This window comes from Sapajus apella, unplaced genomic scaffold, assembly GCF_009761245.1.
Source record: "Sapajus apella isolate SASKATOON/1434 unplaced genomic scaffold, GSC_monkey_1.0 scaffold37, whole genome shotgun sequence".
NCBI lineage: Eukaryota > Metazoa > Chordata > Mammalia > Primates > Cebidae > Sapajus > Sapajus apella.
In genome coordinates, this window is record NW_022436977.1 from 13,348,398 (window position 1) to 13,369,309 (window position 20,912).

A 20,912-nucleotide genomic window follows, 5' to 3' on the forward strand; every position below is an offset into this window, starting at 1 on the left:
AAGACTTCTAATGAGGGAGGGAGGGAGTGATGCAGCTCTCTGGGCCAAAAACTTTTGAGGCAGCAAGAAGAGCATGTAAGAAACCGTGAGGCGGGAGCCACTGTGGCCCAGTGCTGTTGGAGCCATGTGTGCTCAGGAGAGGGGAGTGGAGAGGTGCCTTGTGAGCCTCGGTAAAGACCTTGGTATTTACCCTCAGGAGGGGAGTCATTGAAATTTTGAGAAACTAGAGGAGTGTTGTGGTCTGACTTAGGATTTACAAGGATCACCCTGCGGGACTGCCTGGAAACTGCAGAGTGGCCAGTTAGGAGGCTACTGGCATGGTGCAGCAGGCGGGGAGGCGGTGCTGGGCCACAAGGCAGTGATGGAGATGGTGAAAACTGCTCAGATTCTGGACATGGCCATGGGATTCATTGATGGAGCAGATGTGGGTTTTCAGAGAAAGGAGTGTAAAATGTCTCCAAGGCTTTTGGCTTCTAAATGAAGATGCTTGTTCTGGGGGGTAGGGTGGGGGAAGCAGTGCAGATGGGCTCAGTCTTGTCTTTAGGAATCTGAGAGCTGCTATATTAAATTCATTTGGGCAACGGTTTGGCTGGTGAGAAAGGACCAGAAGCTAGATCCAAAAGTTGGTTAGAGCTGATGGGCATTATGGCTAGAGCAAGAACCCTGCTGTAGGTCAAAGCCAAAAGTTTAGATTGATAGGAGAATGCAATACTGGAGGCAGGGTCAAGGTCAGAATCCAGTGTTCAGTACAATTTGGGTGGCACGGGAAGTAATTCAAACAGGACAAGGGCAATGGTGATTTATTAAGTACCAGACATCATGCTAAAAAGGCTTTGTGTACAGTAGCTCATTGAATTCTTACAATTCCATGAATGAGGTATCATTAGCTCTACCTGACAAATGAGGAAAATCAAAAGGTCGAATGACCTCTGCAAGGCCACAAGGCTGGCAAGCACGAGAACTCTTTGAAGGTCTGTTTGGATCTGACTCTGAAGCATGCCTGACCACTATCCAGTGCTGCTAGGGTCAGTGTCCCAGCTGGCAGCTGAGGTTGCCTCAGAGGTTGAAGTCAGGAGGGTGTGGGTTTCTAAGTCCAGGTGGAAGCAGAGTCTAAACGTACAGACATGGATCCAAGTTTGTGGTTTACGTTAGGCAGGAAGAAACAGACTTGGACTGGACTTTGAACCAGGAGCCCAGGAGCAGCATCTCAGATCTGGCACCAGCATTCCCACTCACCCAACTACAGCAGCACTAAGACTTAATGAGGCAAGGTGTCGCAGAGGCAGACGATTGTAATGGAAAGTCAGTCTTGTGCTTAGCTAGGTTTGTAACACTCCCACTGTATTATACTAAGATAAACATGCAAATCCGGTAGAATTTCATTGTTTGGCCTCTGCATTATAACTGCAACAGTGCTGTAACGTGGATGGTCAAACACCCTTCCCTTCTGTAAGATATTTGTCATGCAGATGTCGGAATCTTTGTTGGAAGAGCTCACAAAGATCCTTCTCTTCACCTGGCTTAATTAAGGAGACTGCCCTAGATCCTCTAGAAAAGAACTTAGTGAGCTTTGCTCTTTCAAAGGCAAACAACCGTGGAGTTCCAATACTGGTGCCTTTTTCGCTACCTGTCAACTGGTAAGGGTGCACTGAACACAAAATTTCATTCTCAATCTGCTGAAAAGGTACATTTAATGCTCCCAGTTCAATAAAGATATTATAGAAGATCTATAAGCAAGCACATTCTGGCAAGAGCTAATCGCTATGCTATTATAATGGGTTAGAATTCAATAAGACAAGGTCTGGTACTGAAGTTGTTCCAGGTCAGGCTCGAGTAATACGCATCTTGTAGTTTAATAAGGAACGTAGGCTCGCCAAGATGGTGACACCCAAGTGATGGAGTCAGTGGTAAAACTGGGTCCAGAACTCAGATATCCTGATTTCCAATTCAGTCGTCTTCTCTACTTAGAAGGTGCTAGGATCTAAATGATATTTATTATAAACAGTGCTCACGTGGACACACTTCAGGTAAAACTACGATTGACTGTGACATACATGATGGACCTACTTAGGGTAGAGCCTCTATTGGTTTTTAATTCAATAGTAAGCAGGTACTGAAAAGGCTGGGAGCAGGTCACTGGTTCAGACAACTGTCCACTTGCTGAGTAGACCACTAACTGTGCTCTATATAAAACACATCAGGCCAGGCACAGTGGCTCACACCTGTAATCCCAGCACTTTGGGAGGCCAAGGTGGGTGGATCACTTGAGGTCAGGAGTTCGAGATCAGCCTGACCAACATGGAGAAACCCTGTCTCTACTGAAAATACAAAATTAGCTGGGCGTGGTGGTGGATGCCTTTAATCCCAGCTACTTGGGAGGCTGAGGCAGGAGAATTGCTTGAACCTGGGAGGCGGAGGTTGTAGTGAGCCGAGATAGCACCATCACTCCAGCCTGGGCGACAAGAGCAAAACTCCATCTCAAAAATTAAAAATAAAATAAAATAAAACACCAAAGCATCGAATGGAAAACACTACTTGCAAATAAAATGATAATTTCATAAGCAATACTACGCAGGTTTTTTAACTGAGAAGCAAAGGTAATACTTGCTCGGATTTTATTTGAAAACCCTATTTGATTCATGCTCTGCTTCTACTGCCTAGATATGGGCCCTTGTGTAAATTACATAATTGGCTCAGCCTTTAAGATTCAAGCTCTCTGTTCCCAGGCTGCAGTGGCTGAAGCAATAGGAAATGAGATACAAGGCAATCTCATATTGAAGCGGCTACATAAGGATCTCTCAGGTGTAGTCACAATTTCCTGCCATGCAGTTGCTTGGAATTAGAAATCCTGATTCCTGCTGGAGTTAAACTGAACATTGCAAAACTGGTAGGATTAATTCAATGGAAGAAAGTTGGTTTCTTGTTTGGAAGCATGTGGGTGAATAGGAACTCTTGTGCATTGCTGGCAGAAATGTGAGTCAGTACAATCACTTTTGGATTTGGATATGGCATCTTCATAGACTTGAAGATATATAGCAACTCCACTCCTAGGTATCTGCCGTAAAGACATTCTTACACATGTTCACAAGAATTCTCACTGCAAAGATATTGGTAGAAGCACAATTTTGGAAGATGTCATTTAACAAAATACATTGTGGCGTAGCAGTTAAAGCTAAAGCTATCAGGCAAATGATAAAAACACCAGGGGTGGCCATACTCATGTCAGAAAAAATGCTTTACAGTCCAGCACAGTGGCTCACATCTCTAATTCCAGCACACAGGGAGGCGAAGGAAGGACGATGGCTTGAGCCCAGGAGTTCAAGACCAGCCTGGGTGACATAGTTCCGGAGACCCTGTCTCTTAAAAAAAAAAAAAAAAAAAAAAAAAAAAAAGTTTAAAGTACTATGAAAAAAATTAAAAACTAGCTGGGCATGTTGGCTCATGCCTGTAGCTCCAGCTACGCAGGAAGCTTAGGCAAGATTGCCTGAGCCCAGGAGGTCAAGGTGACAGTGAGCTGTGACCATGTCACTGCACTCCAGCCTGGGCCACGGAGTAAGACCCTGTCTCACGGGAAAAAACCACTGTCAAAAACTGTCATAAGAGACAAACAGGGACATTGTATAACAGAGTAGAGAACCCAGAAAGAAATCCTCGCATATATGGCCAAGTGATCTTTGACAAAGATGCCAGCTGCTCCTAGCTACTCAAGAGGCTGATGTGGGATGATCACTCTAGCCTAGGTTCGGGGCTGCGGTGAGCTGTGATCATGCCTTTGCACTTCAGCCTGGGTGGCAGAGCAAAACCTCTGTTTCATCTTCATTACCCTATAAAGATACTTTGATTACAGGTGGGGAAAAAGTAAATGGCACATATAGTTTTTAATTGGAAATTGACTTTACAAGTTAATACCCAGCCTGGGTCACCCTAAAGCAAACATATTTTATATAAGGGATTTCAACGTTTTACTTACTTTGATGACTATGTTTTGACTTTTTTTTTGAAAGAGTCTCGCTCTCTTGTCACCAGGCTGGAGTGCAGTGGTGTGATCTCGGCTCACTGCAACCTCCGCCTCCTGGGTTCAAACAATTGTCCTGCCTCGGCCTCCCGAGTAGCTGGGACTACAGGTGCGCGCCACCACTCCCAACTGTGTTTTAGTAGATACAGGGTTTCACCATGTTTGTCAGGATGGTCTCGATCTTTTGACCTTGTGATCCGCCCTCCTCGACCTCCCAAAGTGCTGGGATTACAGGCATGAGCCAGAGCCCAGCCTGTTTTCACTTTTTAACGCCAACAATAGTCCATCGTGTAGATAGCCACTAAACTGCAAAAGTGACAGATTAAGTCCAGGAGCAAGTTTCCGAGTAAGAAAAATCCTAGGCCTCCTCCAGCGAAGACAGCATTTTAGATTCGAAGCTAATTATTCTCAAAATAAACATTTATTTCCCAACCCCCACCCCCCCCCAAAAAAAAGTCCTAATGGAGGATCAGGGACAAATGTCTGCTGCCCGTTGCTTCCTTCGCCTCCTGTCCATCTCATGCTGTCATGACACTCAAAGCCTCTGCACTTATCACCCCACCCAGCTCCAACTATAAGGGTCCCATTTTTTTCTACAAATTCTCATGACTGCATTTCAGAGCTTGTCCTTTTAAGGTAATTTGTGCATGTGTTTAAAGTCTTAACGTGATAGCATTCAAGCAGAGAAAATATATATCTTAAAAGCTTTGTGAATCCAGATGAAGTCTGTTGTTGGGAAGGTAGGTGGGCGGATACTAACAGAATTGGTGTTGTATAAAACAAGGATGAAAGACACACTGAAAAGTGAGGTGAAAAGGAGGATGGTTTTATAGCTGGATAAGTAAAAGGTTAAGTTCCTAAGCAAACGAAAGATGTATCATGGAGCAAATACTTCTCAAGTTTTCTGACGGCAGTTCAAAGCTTCGACACACGTCTTACCTAACAGTTTTGAAATGTATAAAGCCTTATTCCATTGTAATGTGTGATGGTTAAAGTCAAAAGACTTGAAATCTTCTCAGCCTTTCAGACTAGCTATCTATGGCCATAATTCAAAGTGATTCTGGTAGTAATTTTCATTCTAGCAGAAAATTTTCATTAACCCAAGAGTGAAACAGGAGCCGTGTTTGCTGGCCATGTTTTATTTGTCCTTTTTCTTCAAACAAGATAACCAAAGATACAGACAGTATTCAATAAAATAAAATAGATGAAACAAATTCTAAGAGACTGCGATGCCACATGCTACGTTTAACCTAATTTTATTCATGCTTGCCTTGGGATGGGGAATAGATCATTCAGTAAAAACATACAGTAAAAACAAAATGTCTTATATCATGTACAACTTTTAAACTACAATGATGTACCTTAATTACTTCCATGCACACAAGTCTAACATTCGTTTTTTTTTAAAAAATAAACACAATTAAGACTTCTAGGAGCATTTTATAATAAAGTAATTCCTAATTAATTTTTCTTTGTAGATAGATCAAGCACCTCCAAAATACAAATTCCTATACACAGTGAGCACGTTACTTAAAATGAACACTTAAGTAAATTAAGTACGTGGACAGCCTTGGGATAAGCTGACATAATATATTCAGCTAGGTAGGCAACAAACCATAGTGCCAAATGGAAAAAGTGTATTTGCAAATAAATTTTAAAAACTAAGTTAATTTTTATAATTAAATACAGAAAATATACTGATTTGCTAAAATAAATAAGATGTGATGTATTAACACTTCACTATAAAGAATGCATACCAGAACATTTATAAACAATGAATGAGTCTTATTAAGAATAGTTTACTACAATAAACGCTGGCTAAATAGAAGTGCATATTGTGAAGCACTATGGGTGGTATATGTTTTGCCACATACTTTTGTTACCTTGAGGTAGATAACACATGTGTACCAAATTCGGCATTCATTTTCAGTTGCTGCTGGTATCATGTGTTTTAAGAAATGTGTACAGTATGAAAAACTTGAAAATACTCATGAATGAAAAATGTCTTAGGAAAAAAATAGATATTTTCATGCAATTATGTACAGTCTCACTGTGTAATTTTCAAGGCAAGGTTTGTTTCCTGTAAAACAGATCACTGTTCTATGAGAGAATGTTCTTTGTCTTAGTGCATTGCTTTTGTCTCCTCCTGCGTTGCATTATTTTACTCTAGTCTTTATTTTTGTGTGCAAATGACATGCCAGTTAAAATGAAAACTATCTCACATGTAGAAAAAGAAAGTCTGGATTTTAAAAACCAAGAACTAATAAAATTCTTACTAAATGACACCATCTGATTCAAGTAAAAAATGACTTAAACACTAGTAATAAAAAAAGACAAACACACATTTCATGAAGAATACAAAGATAAGTGTCTGCTGAGTGTTTTAGTTCAGATGTTTCAGAATGCTGCTGTATGTTTTGTGAGGAATCTGAGGGGAAGATTTCATAGCAGAAGGTGTTAAGGTGGCCTGTATGGACTTGAGTGGTGACCCGACTGGGCTGTGAAACTGCGGGATGCCTATGGACTCGAGCTGCTTGTTAAAGAGGAACTCCCCACTGTTGTTCAGAAATCCCTCCTCATTTCCTCTCTCCCCAAGCTTCCCATCCTCTGTGGGCTCCATTTCTAGCATTTCAGTATCTTCTTTCCTGCTAAAGAACTTGTCCAGGTAACTAGTGTAAGTGTTTTCCTTCTCAAGTTGTTCATCCTTCCTTACCTCACAAAACTGATTTATGAAAAAACAGTCCTCCCCCCCGCTCACAAACTGACTATCCCAAGAAGACTGGTACAAGGCTTCTAATTGAGCCAAATTTGCCATTCCTTTTTCCTGTTTTTCTTGGCTTACTGACTTTGATATCAAACTTTTCAACTCTAGTTGGGACACTGAGCTATTCAAGTCATTTAATTTATCAACAACATCAGTAGGCTCATGTTGGGAACTAAGCTGAATAGTTCCTGCAATAAAGGAATCAAAATCAAATCCCTGATTCTTTTCCCTTTCTTTTCCAGCCAGTTGCTGGGATGCTTCCTCTAGTGCTATCTGGGCTTTAACCAATCCATTCCTTTCACATTTTGATTTGCCTTTCTTATCAGATTTTTCTTTGCTTTGTTCTTTCCAATTGGAAAGATCTATAATAAGCTTGGGTTCATAGTAATGGTTAACTTCACTCTCTCTCCAAACTAAGTTATCTAAATATGATGATGACCTCGTTTTGTAGTTACAAGTATGGCTACACTCCAGGTCACAGTATTTGTTTTCATGATGATCTGGGTACTGCCAACAAGGCTCAGTAGAGTAATTGGTATCAAAAGCAGGATCTTCCAGATACTTTTCCCGATCTCCATCCAAATATTTTCGGGGATCAACTTGTACTTCCTCTTCATCAGTGACATCAGACAAAGCTCTTGGATCAAGCTGAACTTCATCAATATCAAAGTTGTTATGTATAGGCCAATCATGCTCTGAAAACTGACAATCATGGTACCTGAAAAAAAATCAATACACACTAGTGTTACTCCATGTGGTTGATTTCATTTTCTAATTCACCGAGTACCTTTTATGTGACAGCACAGTGCTAGGTCTATGAGGGGATAATCATAGGAAAATAAAGCCAAATGCCTGCCTTGCCCTACTAGAACTTAGTCTGGAGGGGTAAGCTCTGTTACTATATTTGGTAACTGCCAATGAAGTTTGTAACCTCATGAGGAACTGAGTCTTGCATTCTTAAATAAGACCAATTCTCATTTATCTCCAGTTTGGTTTTTGTCCGCCAGATAAAAACTTTCATGGCCACAAAATACAGAATCTCAATTGAGTACCCTACAAATTTTTACTCCTCAGTAAGAGTAACTAGAAGAGGAAGTTCACTAAAAACTCATCACCATGAAAAGCAAAAATCTCCCTGGGTATACAGGTTACCGAATGTGCTATCCTACTACTGACCCATGACAGCAAAGTGACCCCACCATGCACAGTCACTGATATATACAAAAATTGGTTGGGGGACAGGGAAGAGGGAATAGAAAATGCAGGCCTGGTGCAGTGGCTCATGCCTGCAATGCTAGCACTTTGGAAGACTAACATGGGTGGACCACTTGAGGTTAGGAATTTTAAAACCAGCCCGGCCAACATGGTGAAACCCCATCTCTACTAACAATGCAAAATTAGCTAGGCCTAGTGGCAGGTACCTGTAATCCCGGCCACTAGGGAGGCTGAGGTTGCAGCAAACTGAGATTACACCACTGCACTCCAGCCTGGGTGACAGAGTAAGACTCCATCTCAAAAAAAAAAAAAAAAAAAAAAAAAAATTAATGCAGTGGTGGGCGCCTGTAGTCCCAGCTACTAGAGAGGCTCAGGGAAGCTGCAGTGAGCAGACAGATGGTGCCACTGCACTCCAGCCGTGGTGAAAAAGTGAGACTGTCTCAGAAAAGAACCATGGAGGAAAAAAAAGTAGTCTGCAAATTTGTGTAAACATACCAATATCTCACCATTTGAGGAGAGGGAAAAGAATTTTTTTTTTTTTTTTTTTTCTTTTGAGACGGAGTTTCACTCTTGTTACCCAGGCTGGAGTGCAATGGCGTGATCTCGGCTCACAGCAACCTCCGCCTCCGGGGTTCAGGCAATTCTCCTGCCTCAGCCTCCTGAGTAGCTGGGATTACAGGCACGAGCCACCATGCCCAGCTAATTTTTTGTATTTTTAGTAGAGACGGGGTTTCACTATGTTGACCAGGATGGTCTCAATCTCTTGACCTCGTGATCCACCCGCCTCGGCCTCCCAAAGTGCTGGGATTACAGGCGTGAGCCACCGCACCCGGCAGGAAAAGAATTTTTTTAAATCTTCTTTTTTTTGAGACAGAGTCTTGCTCTGTTGCCCAGGCTGGAGTGCAGTGGCAGGATCTCGGCTCACTACAACTCCGCCTCCCAGGTTCAAGCAATTCTCCTGCCTCAGCCTCCCAAGTAGCTGGGACTACAGACATGCACCACCACACCCAGCTAATTTTTGGTAGAGACGGGGTTTTACCATGTTAGCCAGGATAGTCTTGATCTCTTGACCTCATGATCGGCCCGCCTCGGCCTCCCAAAGTGCTGGGATTACAGGCGTGAACCACCATGCCTGACCTAAAATCTTAAGATTGGCATTAGTGGTTTCCAAACCTGGCCATGTATCAAAATCACCTGATGACTCGATAAGCTACCATCCTACTTTGAAGCAGAATTATGTTTAAACTTCCCCATAAATTATTTTTTTCAAATGAAGTCTCATTTTGTCACTCAGGTTGGAGTGCAGTGTCATCATCTCAGCTCCCTGCAATAGCCACCCTCCCAGGTTCCAGCAATTCTCCTGCCTCAGCCTCCCAAGTAGCAGGCCCCCACAACCACACCCAGCTAATTTTCCTATTTTTAGTACAGACGGGCTCTCACCACTTTGACCAGGCTGGTCTCGAGTTCCTGACCTCAAGTAATTGGCCCACCTGGGCCTCCCAAAGTGCTGGGATTACACACATGAGCCACGGCAGCTGGCCAAACTTCCCCCCAAAATTTAGAAATCCAATTCTTTCACTTTATAAAACATCAAAATATGGATAACATTGTAATGTTTAGACTATAAAAGTCCCTTTTACTGAACCTATGTTAAGTGTGTTCACAATAATTGTCATTACGAAAACAGATTCAAATATTGGCTGAGTGCCGTGGCTCACACCTGTAATTCCAACACTGGAAGGCTGAGGCAGGCGGATCACCTGATGTCAGGAGTTTGAGACCAGCCTGGTCAACATAATGAAACCCCACCTCTACTAAAAATACAATAAATTAGCCGGGCACCTGTAATCCTAGCTACTCAGAAGGCTGACGCAGAGGTTGCAGTGAGCCGAGATCGCACCACTGCACTCCAGACTGGGTGACAGAGTGAGACTCCATCTTAAAACAACTAAAATACTACATATGAGTCAAATATTTTTTATCTTAAGACATACCACTGAGACAGTGGAGATATTTTATTGGATATGAGTCTTGTCATCTAACATCTTAAATTGTTCTGACATTCATAAATGATTAATTTCTAACCTTCAGTTAAAGGACGTTATAATTTTATTAACTAAATATGCTTTAATGACTCTGAAAATGTTTCAAAGTAGCATTTAACTTTTCCCATTATGTATCGTCTGAGCAGTAATTACTTTATTAAACATTTAAAATAGCTACTGGCCGGGCGTGGTGGCTCACGCCTGTAATCCTAGCACTTTGGGAGGCCGAGGTGGGTGGATCACCTGAGGTCAGGAGTTCAAGACCAGCCTGGCCATCATGGTGAAACCTCATCTTAAAAAAATAAATAAATAAAATAGCTACTTATGGATATTATTAGGGACCATTAGTAAATTTTTCTTTTTGGAATGAAGTCTTGCTCTATTGCCCAATCTCAGCAGCCTCTGCGTCCCGGGTTCGAGCGATTTTTCTGCCTCAGCCTCCCAAGTAGCTAGGACTACAGGCACCTGCCACCACACCCGGCTAACTTTTGTATTTTTACATCACTAAATTTTTAAGACTTCTACCTTGTCTTCTATAGGATTTAAAAATAAAAACTGACTATATCTGGTTCACTGAAAGTTCAGTAAATATTACTTTTCTAATTTAATAGTATTTCACCTTTCCCAGTTATAAATGTGACTGTGAGTTTCATCCATAAGCAAAATATCATCAACTTCATCTTCAATATGAAAAGGATGGCTTGAAATTGGCTCATCCATTGGAAAAGAATATATGCTCATGTAAGGATGGGAGAGCGCTTCTTCTGCTGTTAACCGATCCATGGGGCTAAATGTCAAAATTTGTTCCAGGAAATCCAGTGCTGCAGAAGGAAAGGTAAAAGTTTTTCAGAAAAGAATCGCTTCTCTTTAGGAAAACAGCAAATGTTGATTTCATTTATTTAAATGACTAGCTAAGTGATTACCTTAGCACTTCATACTATGCAACAGGAACTGAGCATCTTAATTGTACTATAGAAGTCCCCATCTTATAAAGGGGAAAAATGGACTACACAATTACACAGTTAATTTGTTGGCTGGGCACGGTGATTCATGCCCATAATCCCAGCACTTTGGGAGGCCAAGGCAGACAGATCACGAGGTCAAGACCATCCTGGCCAACATGGTGAAACCCCATCTCTATTAAAAATACAAAAATTAGCTGAGCATGGTGGCACTCGCATATAGTCCCAGCTACTCGAGAGGCTGAGGCAGTAGAATCGTTTGAACCCATGAAGCAGAGGTTGCAGTAAGGCAAGAATGCAACACTGCACTCCAGCCTGGCAACAGAGCAAGACTCTGTCTCCAAAAAAAAAAAAAAAAAAAAAAAAAAAAAAAAAACAGGAAAAAAAAAAATACTATTTTAACTACTATAAAAGTTAGACTTTGATTTATACCAACAAATCCTAAAGCTATGTTACTACTCCAATTTGAGACATGAAATTTATTGCTTTAAGGTTGACAAAGTTTTGATTCTAACCTCCTATATTTCTAAGCTTGCATAATTCTTCACATTTAGTATCTACCACTGTTAACACCAATCCACAAACTCTTTTATGTTTTGCTCCTAGGGATTAATCCAGAGTCACATACACTATTTTTGCTTGGGTTTTGCTCTTTCCTCCACCTCTTCCTTGTTGCTTTCCCCAGGACTCAATTATCTTTCACATCTAAGTCATATCCATACCATTATAACTTAACATATAACAGAATTCCATCCCAACTTAACTTTCTGGAATCTGGAAAGTGATTCAGAGAAATAAAAAAACAGATCATAGCCTAAATATCAAGACAAAAAAAGGGAAAACGAGAGTTAAAGTTTCAGGTATACCTTAAGTGCATAAAGACTATTTGAGAGAAAGCCCATATTTATGGATGAAAAACTCAAGCTTCCCTACACAGATTCTGCTTCACACACAGGCATTAATGTGAGGGTTACTCTCAAGTCACAATACCTTCTCTACTAATTCCTGGAAGCAGCTGAGTTAAAGGTTTGTGTGGCTCAGTCATGTCATTTCTAATGTAAACTGGAATTACGCTGAGAAGCTCCTGACGATCTTCCTCATGTACAACAGGAATAGATTCTAAAATCAGCTGCATCTGTTCAAGTTCATGTGCACCTGAGGGTTAAAACACACACACATTCCTCAATGTTTGTTTATTTCACAATAAACATACTAAAATAAATTTAAATTTATAATGACCAGTGGGGGAGGGAGTTTGAATTGAACAATCAGCAGGTTTTATTGCTTTGAATATCGCCAATCTATCCAACTTTCTGCTTACTGAGATACATAGTTTTAGCTCCTTTGTTTCCACAGGAAACTCACTCTAACTTTGGTCTCATATTAAGGTTATAACAAACTAATGGAAAAAAAAAAAAAAAAATTGAGATTGAAGAGATCTGGATTCTGGTCTTAACTGTACCACTAATTAACTGGCTATAACTTCAGAGACAATAGCCAACACCTTAACTTCATCATCAACGAAATGGAGAGTTGGATGAGATTTGTAAAACAAGAAGTTTTATAGTACTATGTCAGGGCTCAGTTAGCATTTCTAGGCTGTCAGGCAATTAAATAAAGGGGGAAACTTTAGGCTAAATAGGTGACCTTTAAAAATTCCATTTGCTGTATATGCCAGCCTGGAAGACAGAGAACCTGTCTCAAAAACAAAACAAAAAAATTCCACTTGCCTTTCCTTTAATGTCTATAAATTCATTTAACATTTTAATTTTCTCTAGCCAGGCTGCCAGCTAAAGAAAAAAAAATTTTTTTAGTTTCCACTATGAAGCAGTCTCTGCCTTCATGGATTTTATAATCTTGTGGACAAAGACAATTCTGTAAAGAATAGTAGGTCTTATGGTGACATATACTATAAAGAAAAATAGAGCAGGCTAAGGGTGATAGCACTGTTGGGAGGAATAGGGTTTATACTTCAACACCAGCTTGGCCAACATGGCAAAACCCCATGTCTACTAAAAATACAAAAATTAGCCGGGCCTGGCACACACTTGCTGGCTACTCAGGAGGCTAAGGTATGAGAAGTGCCTGAACCCTAGAGGAGGAGGTGGCAGTGGGCCACGATCATGTCACTGCACTCCAGCCTGGGTAACACAACCTCTGTCTTAAAAAAAATAAAAGATCAAGGAAGGCCTCAGAAGTGGAAAATTAAGGAAGTAGGGAATACATCAAACATTCATAAGGAAAAAGAAAGGAATTCTAGGAAGATGGAAGAGCCCAGAGGAGAGATGTGAGTTGGTATGTCCAAGAAACAACCATTAGACGAGTGTAGAAAAGTACAGTAGCTTGGGGCAGATAGTGGGAGATGAAGTCAGAGTGGTACTATACTAGCACACAGAGGGTTTGCTTTACCCTGAGTTGGATGGGAAGCCGTCACACAGTTTGAGCAAAGATATGACATGATCTACCTTATCTTTCAACAGGGCCACTGGCTTCGATGTGGTAACTAAAGACAGCAAACACTGAAGCAGGAAAGAGAAGGTCCTTCTAACAGGAGAGACATAATGGCTGACTGGACTGGGGCAGGAAATAGTAAGAGAGATAGTCACAAGCGGTTAGAGTCTGCATATAGTTTCAAGAAAAGAGCCCCCAGGATCTGTGCTAACAGAAGTGAAGGACAACCACAAGATTTTTGCCGAAGCAACTGAAAAATGGAGGTACTGGTTTGCTAACATGAGGGAAGATAGTAAAAACCAAGAAGGAGGAAGAATATCAGGGGCCCAGTTCTGGTAGGTTAACTTTGGGATGTTATGAGACATCTGAGTGGAGATATTGAATTAAGAAACCTGGGGCCGGGCGCGGTGGCTCAAGCCTGTAATCCCAGCACTTTGGGAGGCCAAGGCGGGTGGATCACGAGGTCAAGAGATCGAGACCATCCTGGTCAACATGGTGAAACTACATGAATACTTTTTTAAAATCTCCATGCAGCAGTAGGTACTGACCTCATTTCTATGACTTGGAGCATGACCAAATGATTTTTTTTTTTTTTTTTTTTTTTTTTTTTTTTTTTTTTTTTTTTTTTGAGACAGAGTCTCACTCTGCCCCAGGCTGGAGTGCAGTGGCACGATCTCGGCTCACTGCAACCTCTGCCTCCTGGGTTCCAATGATTTTCCTACCTCAGACTCCCGAGTTGCTAGGACTACAGGTGAGTGTCACCACACCCAGCTAATTTTCGTATTTTCAGTAGAGACGGGGGTTTCACCATGTTGGCCAGGATGGTCTTGATCTCTTAACCTCGTGATCCATCTGCCCTGGCCTCCCAAAGTGCTAGGATTATAGGCATGAGCCACTGCGCCCAGCCTGATTTTTCAGTCTTGCTCCGTTGCTCAGGCTGGAGTACAGTGGCACGATCACAACTCAGTATAGCTTTGACCTGCCAGGCTTAAACAATCCTCCTACCTGAGCCCCTTGAATATCTGGGACAACAGGTGTGTGCCACCACGCACAACTACATTTTTGTTTCTGGTCTTTTTTCTTGCAGAGACAGGGTCTCACTACAGTGCCCAGGCTGGTCTTGAATGCCTGGGCTCAAGTAATCCTTTGGTCTCAGCCTCTAAAAGTGCTGGGATTACATGTATGAGCCACCACACCTGGCTTGTTTTTCTGACTCGTTACTATGGTGGCTTTAAAATGTGTCCACTTGGCAGACACGGTGGCTCAAGCCTGTAATCCCAGCTCTGTGAGAGGCAGAGGCAGGCAGATCACCTGAGGTCAAGAGTTTGAGAGCAGCCTGGCCAAAAGGGTGAAACTACTAAGAATACAAAAGTTAGCTGGGTGTGGCAGCAGGCACCTGTAATCCCAGCTACTCGAGAGGCTGAGGCAGGAGAATCGCCTGAACCTGGGAGGCCAAGGTTGCAGTGTGCCAAGATCACACCATTGTACTCCAGGCTGAGCAAACAGAGCGAGACTCCATCTCTAAAAAAAATTACACACACACAGTTTACCCTTGTTCATTCGAGAAGGTGAAAAATGAAAAAGGTCCAAAAATTATTTTGATACTCCTCCCTTCAAAGGATGGATCTAAACTCGGCTCCAATTGAGCATGAAGTGTACTTAATGACTCGATAGTATGTAACTTTTGAGACTTGGTCACAAAAAGATATTTTACATTATTGTCAACTGATTTTTGACAAAAGTGTCAAGATAATTCAATGGTGAAAGACTCTTTTCAACAAATGTACTAGGATAAGTGAATGTCCACATGCAAAAGAATGTGTAAAAGTTGGCTGGGTGCGGTGGCTCACGCCTGTAATCCCGGCACTTTGGAAGGCCAAGGCGGGTAGATCACAAGATCAGGAGTTCAAGACCAGCCTGACCAACACAGTGAAACCCTGTCTCGACTAAAAATACAAAAATTAGCTGGGAGTGGTGGTGCATGCCTGTAATCACAGCTACTCAAGAGGCTGAGACAGGAGAATCGCTTGAACCCAGGAGGTGAAGGCTGCAGGGAGCCAAGATTATGCCACAGCACTCTAGCCTGGGCAACAGAGCAAGACTCCAAAAATAAATAAATAAATAAAATTCTTGTTTCAAAAGACACTATCAAGAAAGGAAAACTTCAAAATAAGAGAAAATACATGTAAATCACAAAGGATTTCTATTCAGAATTCTGTTGAACTCTTACAACTCAATAATAAAAGTACAACCTAATTAAAAAATGGGCACTGGCTCTGGATAGACATTCAGCATCATTAGGTATGCAAACCAAAACCACAGTGAGGCTGGGTGCAATGGCTCCCACCTGTAATCCCAGCACTTTGGGAGGCCAAGGCAGGCAGATCACTTGAGGTTAGAAGTTCTAGACCGGCCTGGCCAACATGGTGAAACCCTGTCTCTACTGAAAAAACAAAAACCAGCTGGGCATGGTGGCACATGACTTTGTAATCCCAGCTACTAGGAAGGCTGAGGCAGGAGAACTGCTTGAACCCAGGAGGCAGCAGTTGCAGTGAGCAGAGATCATGCCATTGCATTCTAGCCCGGGCAACAAACCAAGCCTTTGTCTCAACAAAACAAAACCACAATGAGATACTACTTGATACCTGGTAGGATGGCTATACTCAAAAAGACAAAATTTAACTCTCATACATTGCTGGTGGGAATGTAAAATGGTACAGCTGGGCTGGAAAGCTGTTCTTCAAAGAGTTACCACATGACTCAGAAATTCCACTCCGAGGTATATATACCCAAGAAAACTGAAAACATGTTCACACAAAAACTTGTACACAAATATTCACAGCAGCATTATTCACAATGAAGAAGAAGTAGAAACCCACATGTCCATCAACTAATGAATGGATAAACAACATGTGGTATATCCATATAGTAGCAGAATACTATTTGCCCATAAAAAGGAAAAAATTACTAACATATGCCACAACATGGGTGAACCTACAAAATACTGCTACATGAAAGAAGCCTATCACAAAGTCCAAATGTTATATGAAACATTCAGAGTAGGCAAATCTGCAGAGACGTAAAGTAGATTAGTGGTTGTCAGGAGCCGGGGAAAAGGGGAAATGAGAAGTGTCTGCTAATGGTTGCAGGATCTTTTAGGAGCAAAGACAGTATTCCAAAATTAGACTGTGGTGATGGTTACACAACTCGGTAAATACACTAAAAAATACAAAACTGTATACTTTAAAAAGATTTACTGCCTTTCTCCTTGCTTTCTTTTGGATCATTAGTTCCAGAGGAAGTCAGCTGCCATATTATGAAGACACTCAAGCAATCCTATGGAGAAGCTCACATGGTGAGGACCCGAAGCCTTTCGGTAACTGTCATGTAAATGAGCTATCTAGAAGTGGATCCTTCTGCCTTGGTCAAGCCTTCAGGTAACTGCTCCCTTAACAACAAACAACTTGACTGAGAAAACCTGAACTAGAACTAAACCACTCCCACATTTTGACACACAGAAACTGTTAAGACAATAATAAATGTTTGTTGTTTAAGCTACTAAGTTTTGGAGTAATTTGTCACACCACAACAAATACGGAATTATTTACATATGCTGGAAGGCACTTGATATGAGCAACATAATCTGCAATCACAGTATTGTTCTTAAGCAAAAATAAAAATAAAAATAAATCAATCCATTTAATCATTTAGCTTCCCGGAATCCCTCATATTTTTTCATAGTGATTGAATTTCAATTTAGAAAACTATCACACATCTTAGAAAAAAAAATTTTATTTTTTTTCTTGAGACAGTCTTGCTCTGTTGCCCAGGCTGGAGTGCAGTGGTGTGATCTCGGCTCACTGCAAACTTAGCTTCCCAAATTCAAGAGATTTTCCTGCCTCAGCCTCCCAAGTAGCTGGGATTACAGGCACACACCACCAAGCCTGGCTAATTTTTTTATTTTTAGTAGAGATGGGCATTCACTATGTTGGCCAGGCTGGTCTTGAACTCCTGACCTTGTAATACGCCCGCCTCAGCCTCCCAAAGTGCTGGGATTACAGGCATAAGCCACCACGCCAAGCATTTTTTTTTTTTTTTTTTTTTTTTTTTTAAAAACAGTGTCTTTCTCTGTTGCTGAGCCTGACTGCAATGGTGTGATCCCGGCTCACTGCAGCCTCAGCCTCCCCAGTAGCTGAGATTATAGGCGTGAGCCACCACGCCCAGCTAATTTTAGAGATGAGGTTTCACTATGTTGGCCAGGCTGGTCTTGAACTCCTGACCTCCAGTGATCCACCCACCTCAGCCTCCCAAAAGTGCTGGGATGCATGAGCTACCACACCCAAGCCAGAAATTTTACATAAACATAAGAAAAAATTATAAAGGACTGGCTAATGCTATATAAACTAAGTACTGGCATTAACATACTTAAAAGACATTTATGCATGCTGTCCTTTCTTCACCAGTGCTCTCCTATGTACACTAATCTTTTGTATGTAAATAGACCCTGGCCTATTCCTCTCCTGCTCTTGCCACAGTCCAGGGGTTGGCGGGGGATGGCCACTCTAAAAATTGTTATAGTGGGGAAAAAGCAGTGTCAAGGCCAGGCACAGTGGCTCACCCCTGTAATCCCAGTACTTTGGGAGGCCAAGGCAGGCAGATCATGAGGTCAGGAGTTCAAGACCAACTTGGCCATCATGGTGAAACCCTGTCTCTACTAAAAATACAAAAAATTAGCTGGGCATGCCAGTGCACACCTGTAATCCCAGCTACTCAGGAGGCTAGGGCAGAAGAATTGCTTGATCCTGGGAGACAGAGGTTACAGTGAGCCAGTATCTTGCCACTGCACTCCCGCCAGGGCGACAGAGCGAAACTCCTTCTCAAAACAAAACAAAAAAAGTAATGTCAAAAGACAGAAAAAGGCCTAAATCACTACCACATCACTTCCCCAACTAAAAAACTCTTCAGTACCCCCATTTTTTACTTTTCCAAATGGAAAATCCTCTACCTACTTTCTAAAATACTTTCTAGTATTCTGACCCCATCTTAACTAGTCATAAATATGTTTATTGTTATTTGACAATTTGCATGACTCTCAGATTCATGAATGCCCTAGGCTTATGCTTTTATTTATATGGGTACCCTTAAATAACACATTTTCTCTCTTCCCCAGTTAAAATTCCTTGCTATTTCTAAATAGTGAAAAATCTTTTGGACTCCATAATATCTTCCATTCCAGCAACCAATGATGCATAGCTTCTCTAAGTTTATAGCTCTAGTCTATATTAAATAATTTTATACAGACACATGCTTTATGACAAGACATTTTTCATGGATGATTCGTCTCATCTTGACAAAGTTCTCTCTCACACACTTCTTTACACTTCTAAATAGCACCAAACTTAAAAAATTACTTGTTTATAGAGGGAGGGGACCAAGAAAAATTTGTTGGATTTTCAACAATAGCTTAAAATTTTCACCAGGAAGTGACCACACTGACAGAATTATGCAACTCAAATATTAACACAAATTACCAACAAGTATTATGGGTCTACAACATATGAAATTATATTTAAACAGTAGAGTTCTGATAATTTATCAAGTGACCAATTTAGCAAATATGTGAATAAGTTTTCTCAATTTTTTGAATAAAAACACCAATTTATATGTTCATTTTAGTATTCTAGATCACAACAAATTATTTTAAATCTTATATGGATCTTGCTTCAGAGATAAACGCAAAATTATTTCACTTTGGGTAATTTTTTTCCCCACAAAATACTAACCTGCAAAAAGGGTTTTACCAGTCAGCATTTCAGCAAAGATGCAGCCTGCTGCCCACATATCAATGGCTTTCGTGTAATTATTAGGAGAAAGTAAAAGACGTGGAGATCTGTACCATTTAGTAACCAATCCTTCAGAAAGATGACCCTACAAAAGAAACAAACATACATACCTTTTTTTTTTTACTTTACCTAAAGAACAGCACTTAAAACTTTAACCCCAGCATTTTGGGAAGCCGAGGTGGGTGGATCGCTTCAGGCCAGGAGTTTGAGACCAGCCTGGGCAACATGGGGAAAGCCATCTCTACTAAAAATACAAAAATTAGCCTGGCATGGTGGTGCATGCCTGGCGTCCCAGCTACTTGGCAGGATGAGGTGGATGACTTAAGCACAGGACACAGAGGCTGCAGTGAGCTGAGATCATGCCACTGTATGCCAGCATGAGTGACAGAGCAAGACCATGTATAAAAAATATATATATATATATACACATACATACATAAAACTCTAGTTATTAACTCTAGGCCACACATTTTTCATTCTTTCTGAAAAATGAAAGCATTTTTCAGAAGATAAGCTGGTTTTCAAAGTCTTGAGATAATCAAGGAGCAGGTATGCTTCAATTCAGAGCAGAAGGGAAGAACATCAGAGGAGCTACTTATAAACCGATGTCAACCTCCCTACTGACAACCCAGGGGACTTGGCTCTACTATAAATCCTATTCATAATCAATTTATTCTACTTTACAATTACAAAGCATCTTATAAAACCTTATACACATATTGCATTATTTCATTTTCAAAACTACCCTAAGAGATTTTGATGGTAGGTATTAACTCCATTTTATAGGTGTGATGATACAGAGATTAAGGGATATGTTTCAGGTCATATAGCTAGTTGGATGTAGAAATGGAGTCAATTTTAGATAGTATAAGTCTTAGTTCACTGCTTTATCCATCAGACTTCACTGCGGATAGAGTGAATACATAAAAAAGACATGGTCAGTTTAATACTCATCTTTTTTTTCTCTAGAAAGAAAAAGTGTCTGTGTTGCCCAGGTTGGTCTCCCTCCTGCCCCAGCCTCCCAAAGCGCTGAGGTTACAGGCATGAGCCACTGCGCTCTTGGCCTAGTACTCATTTTCTACATTAAAACTTTCTTAAGTAAAAATATCTTAATGTGGGCAGGGCATGGTCGCTCATGTCTATAATCCCAGCACTTCAGTGGGCAGAGGTGGGTGAATCACCTGAGGTCAGGAGTTTGAGACCAGCCTGACCAACATGGTGAAACCCCATCTCTACTAAACAAACAATAATTACTGGGTGTGGTGGCGGGCACCTGTAATCCCAGCTACTCAGGAGGCTGATGCAGGAGAATTGCTTGAACCCAGGAGGCAGAGGTTGCAGTGAGCCGAGATCACACTATTGCACTCCAGTCTTGTCAACAAGGAGTGAAGCATACCTGCTCCTTGATTATCTCAAAAAAAACAAAAAACAAAAAACAAAAAAAAAACCAATGTGAAACAACACTTAGGAAGATTTCCTTTAGGCATGCACTGTGGAAAGCCAACAAAGCAGGGCTCCCACGGGTTCTTTACAACCAAAGCAACTCCACTTTTCTATTTTAAACATCGGGGTTCCATATAAGATTTCATTTCAAAACTAAAAGACCAAGGTTCAGCT

General features: G+C 41.2%; 1 protein-coding gene across 4 annotated transcripts in view; it reads right to left on the bottom strand.

The window, feature by feature from the left end:
- Positions 1-5,138: 5,138 nt before the first annotated feature.
- MAPK6 (mitogen-activated protein kinase 6) overlaps positions 5,139-20,912 on the bottom strand; it is a 55,492-nt gene continuing 39,718 nt past the window's right edge. For all 4 annotated transcript variants that reach the window (XM_032297441.1, XM_032297438.1, XM_032297440.1 and 1 more), the window contains exons 3-6: positions 19,236-19,380; positions 11,992-12,156; positions 10,659-10,860; positions 5,139-7,497 (exon numbers count right to left, since the gene is read on the bottom strand). In XM_032297441.1, coding sequence (XP_032153332.1) covers positions 6,399-7,497; positions 10,659-10,860; positions 11,992-12,156; positions 19,236-19,380 — 1,611 coding nt within the window. In that variant the 3' untranslated portion in view covers positions 5,139-6,398. The remainder of the gene's footprint in view (positions 7,498-10,658; positions 10,861-11,991; positions 12,157-19,235; positions 19,381-20,912) is intronic.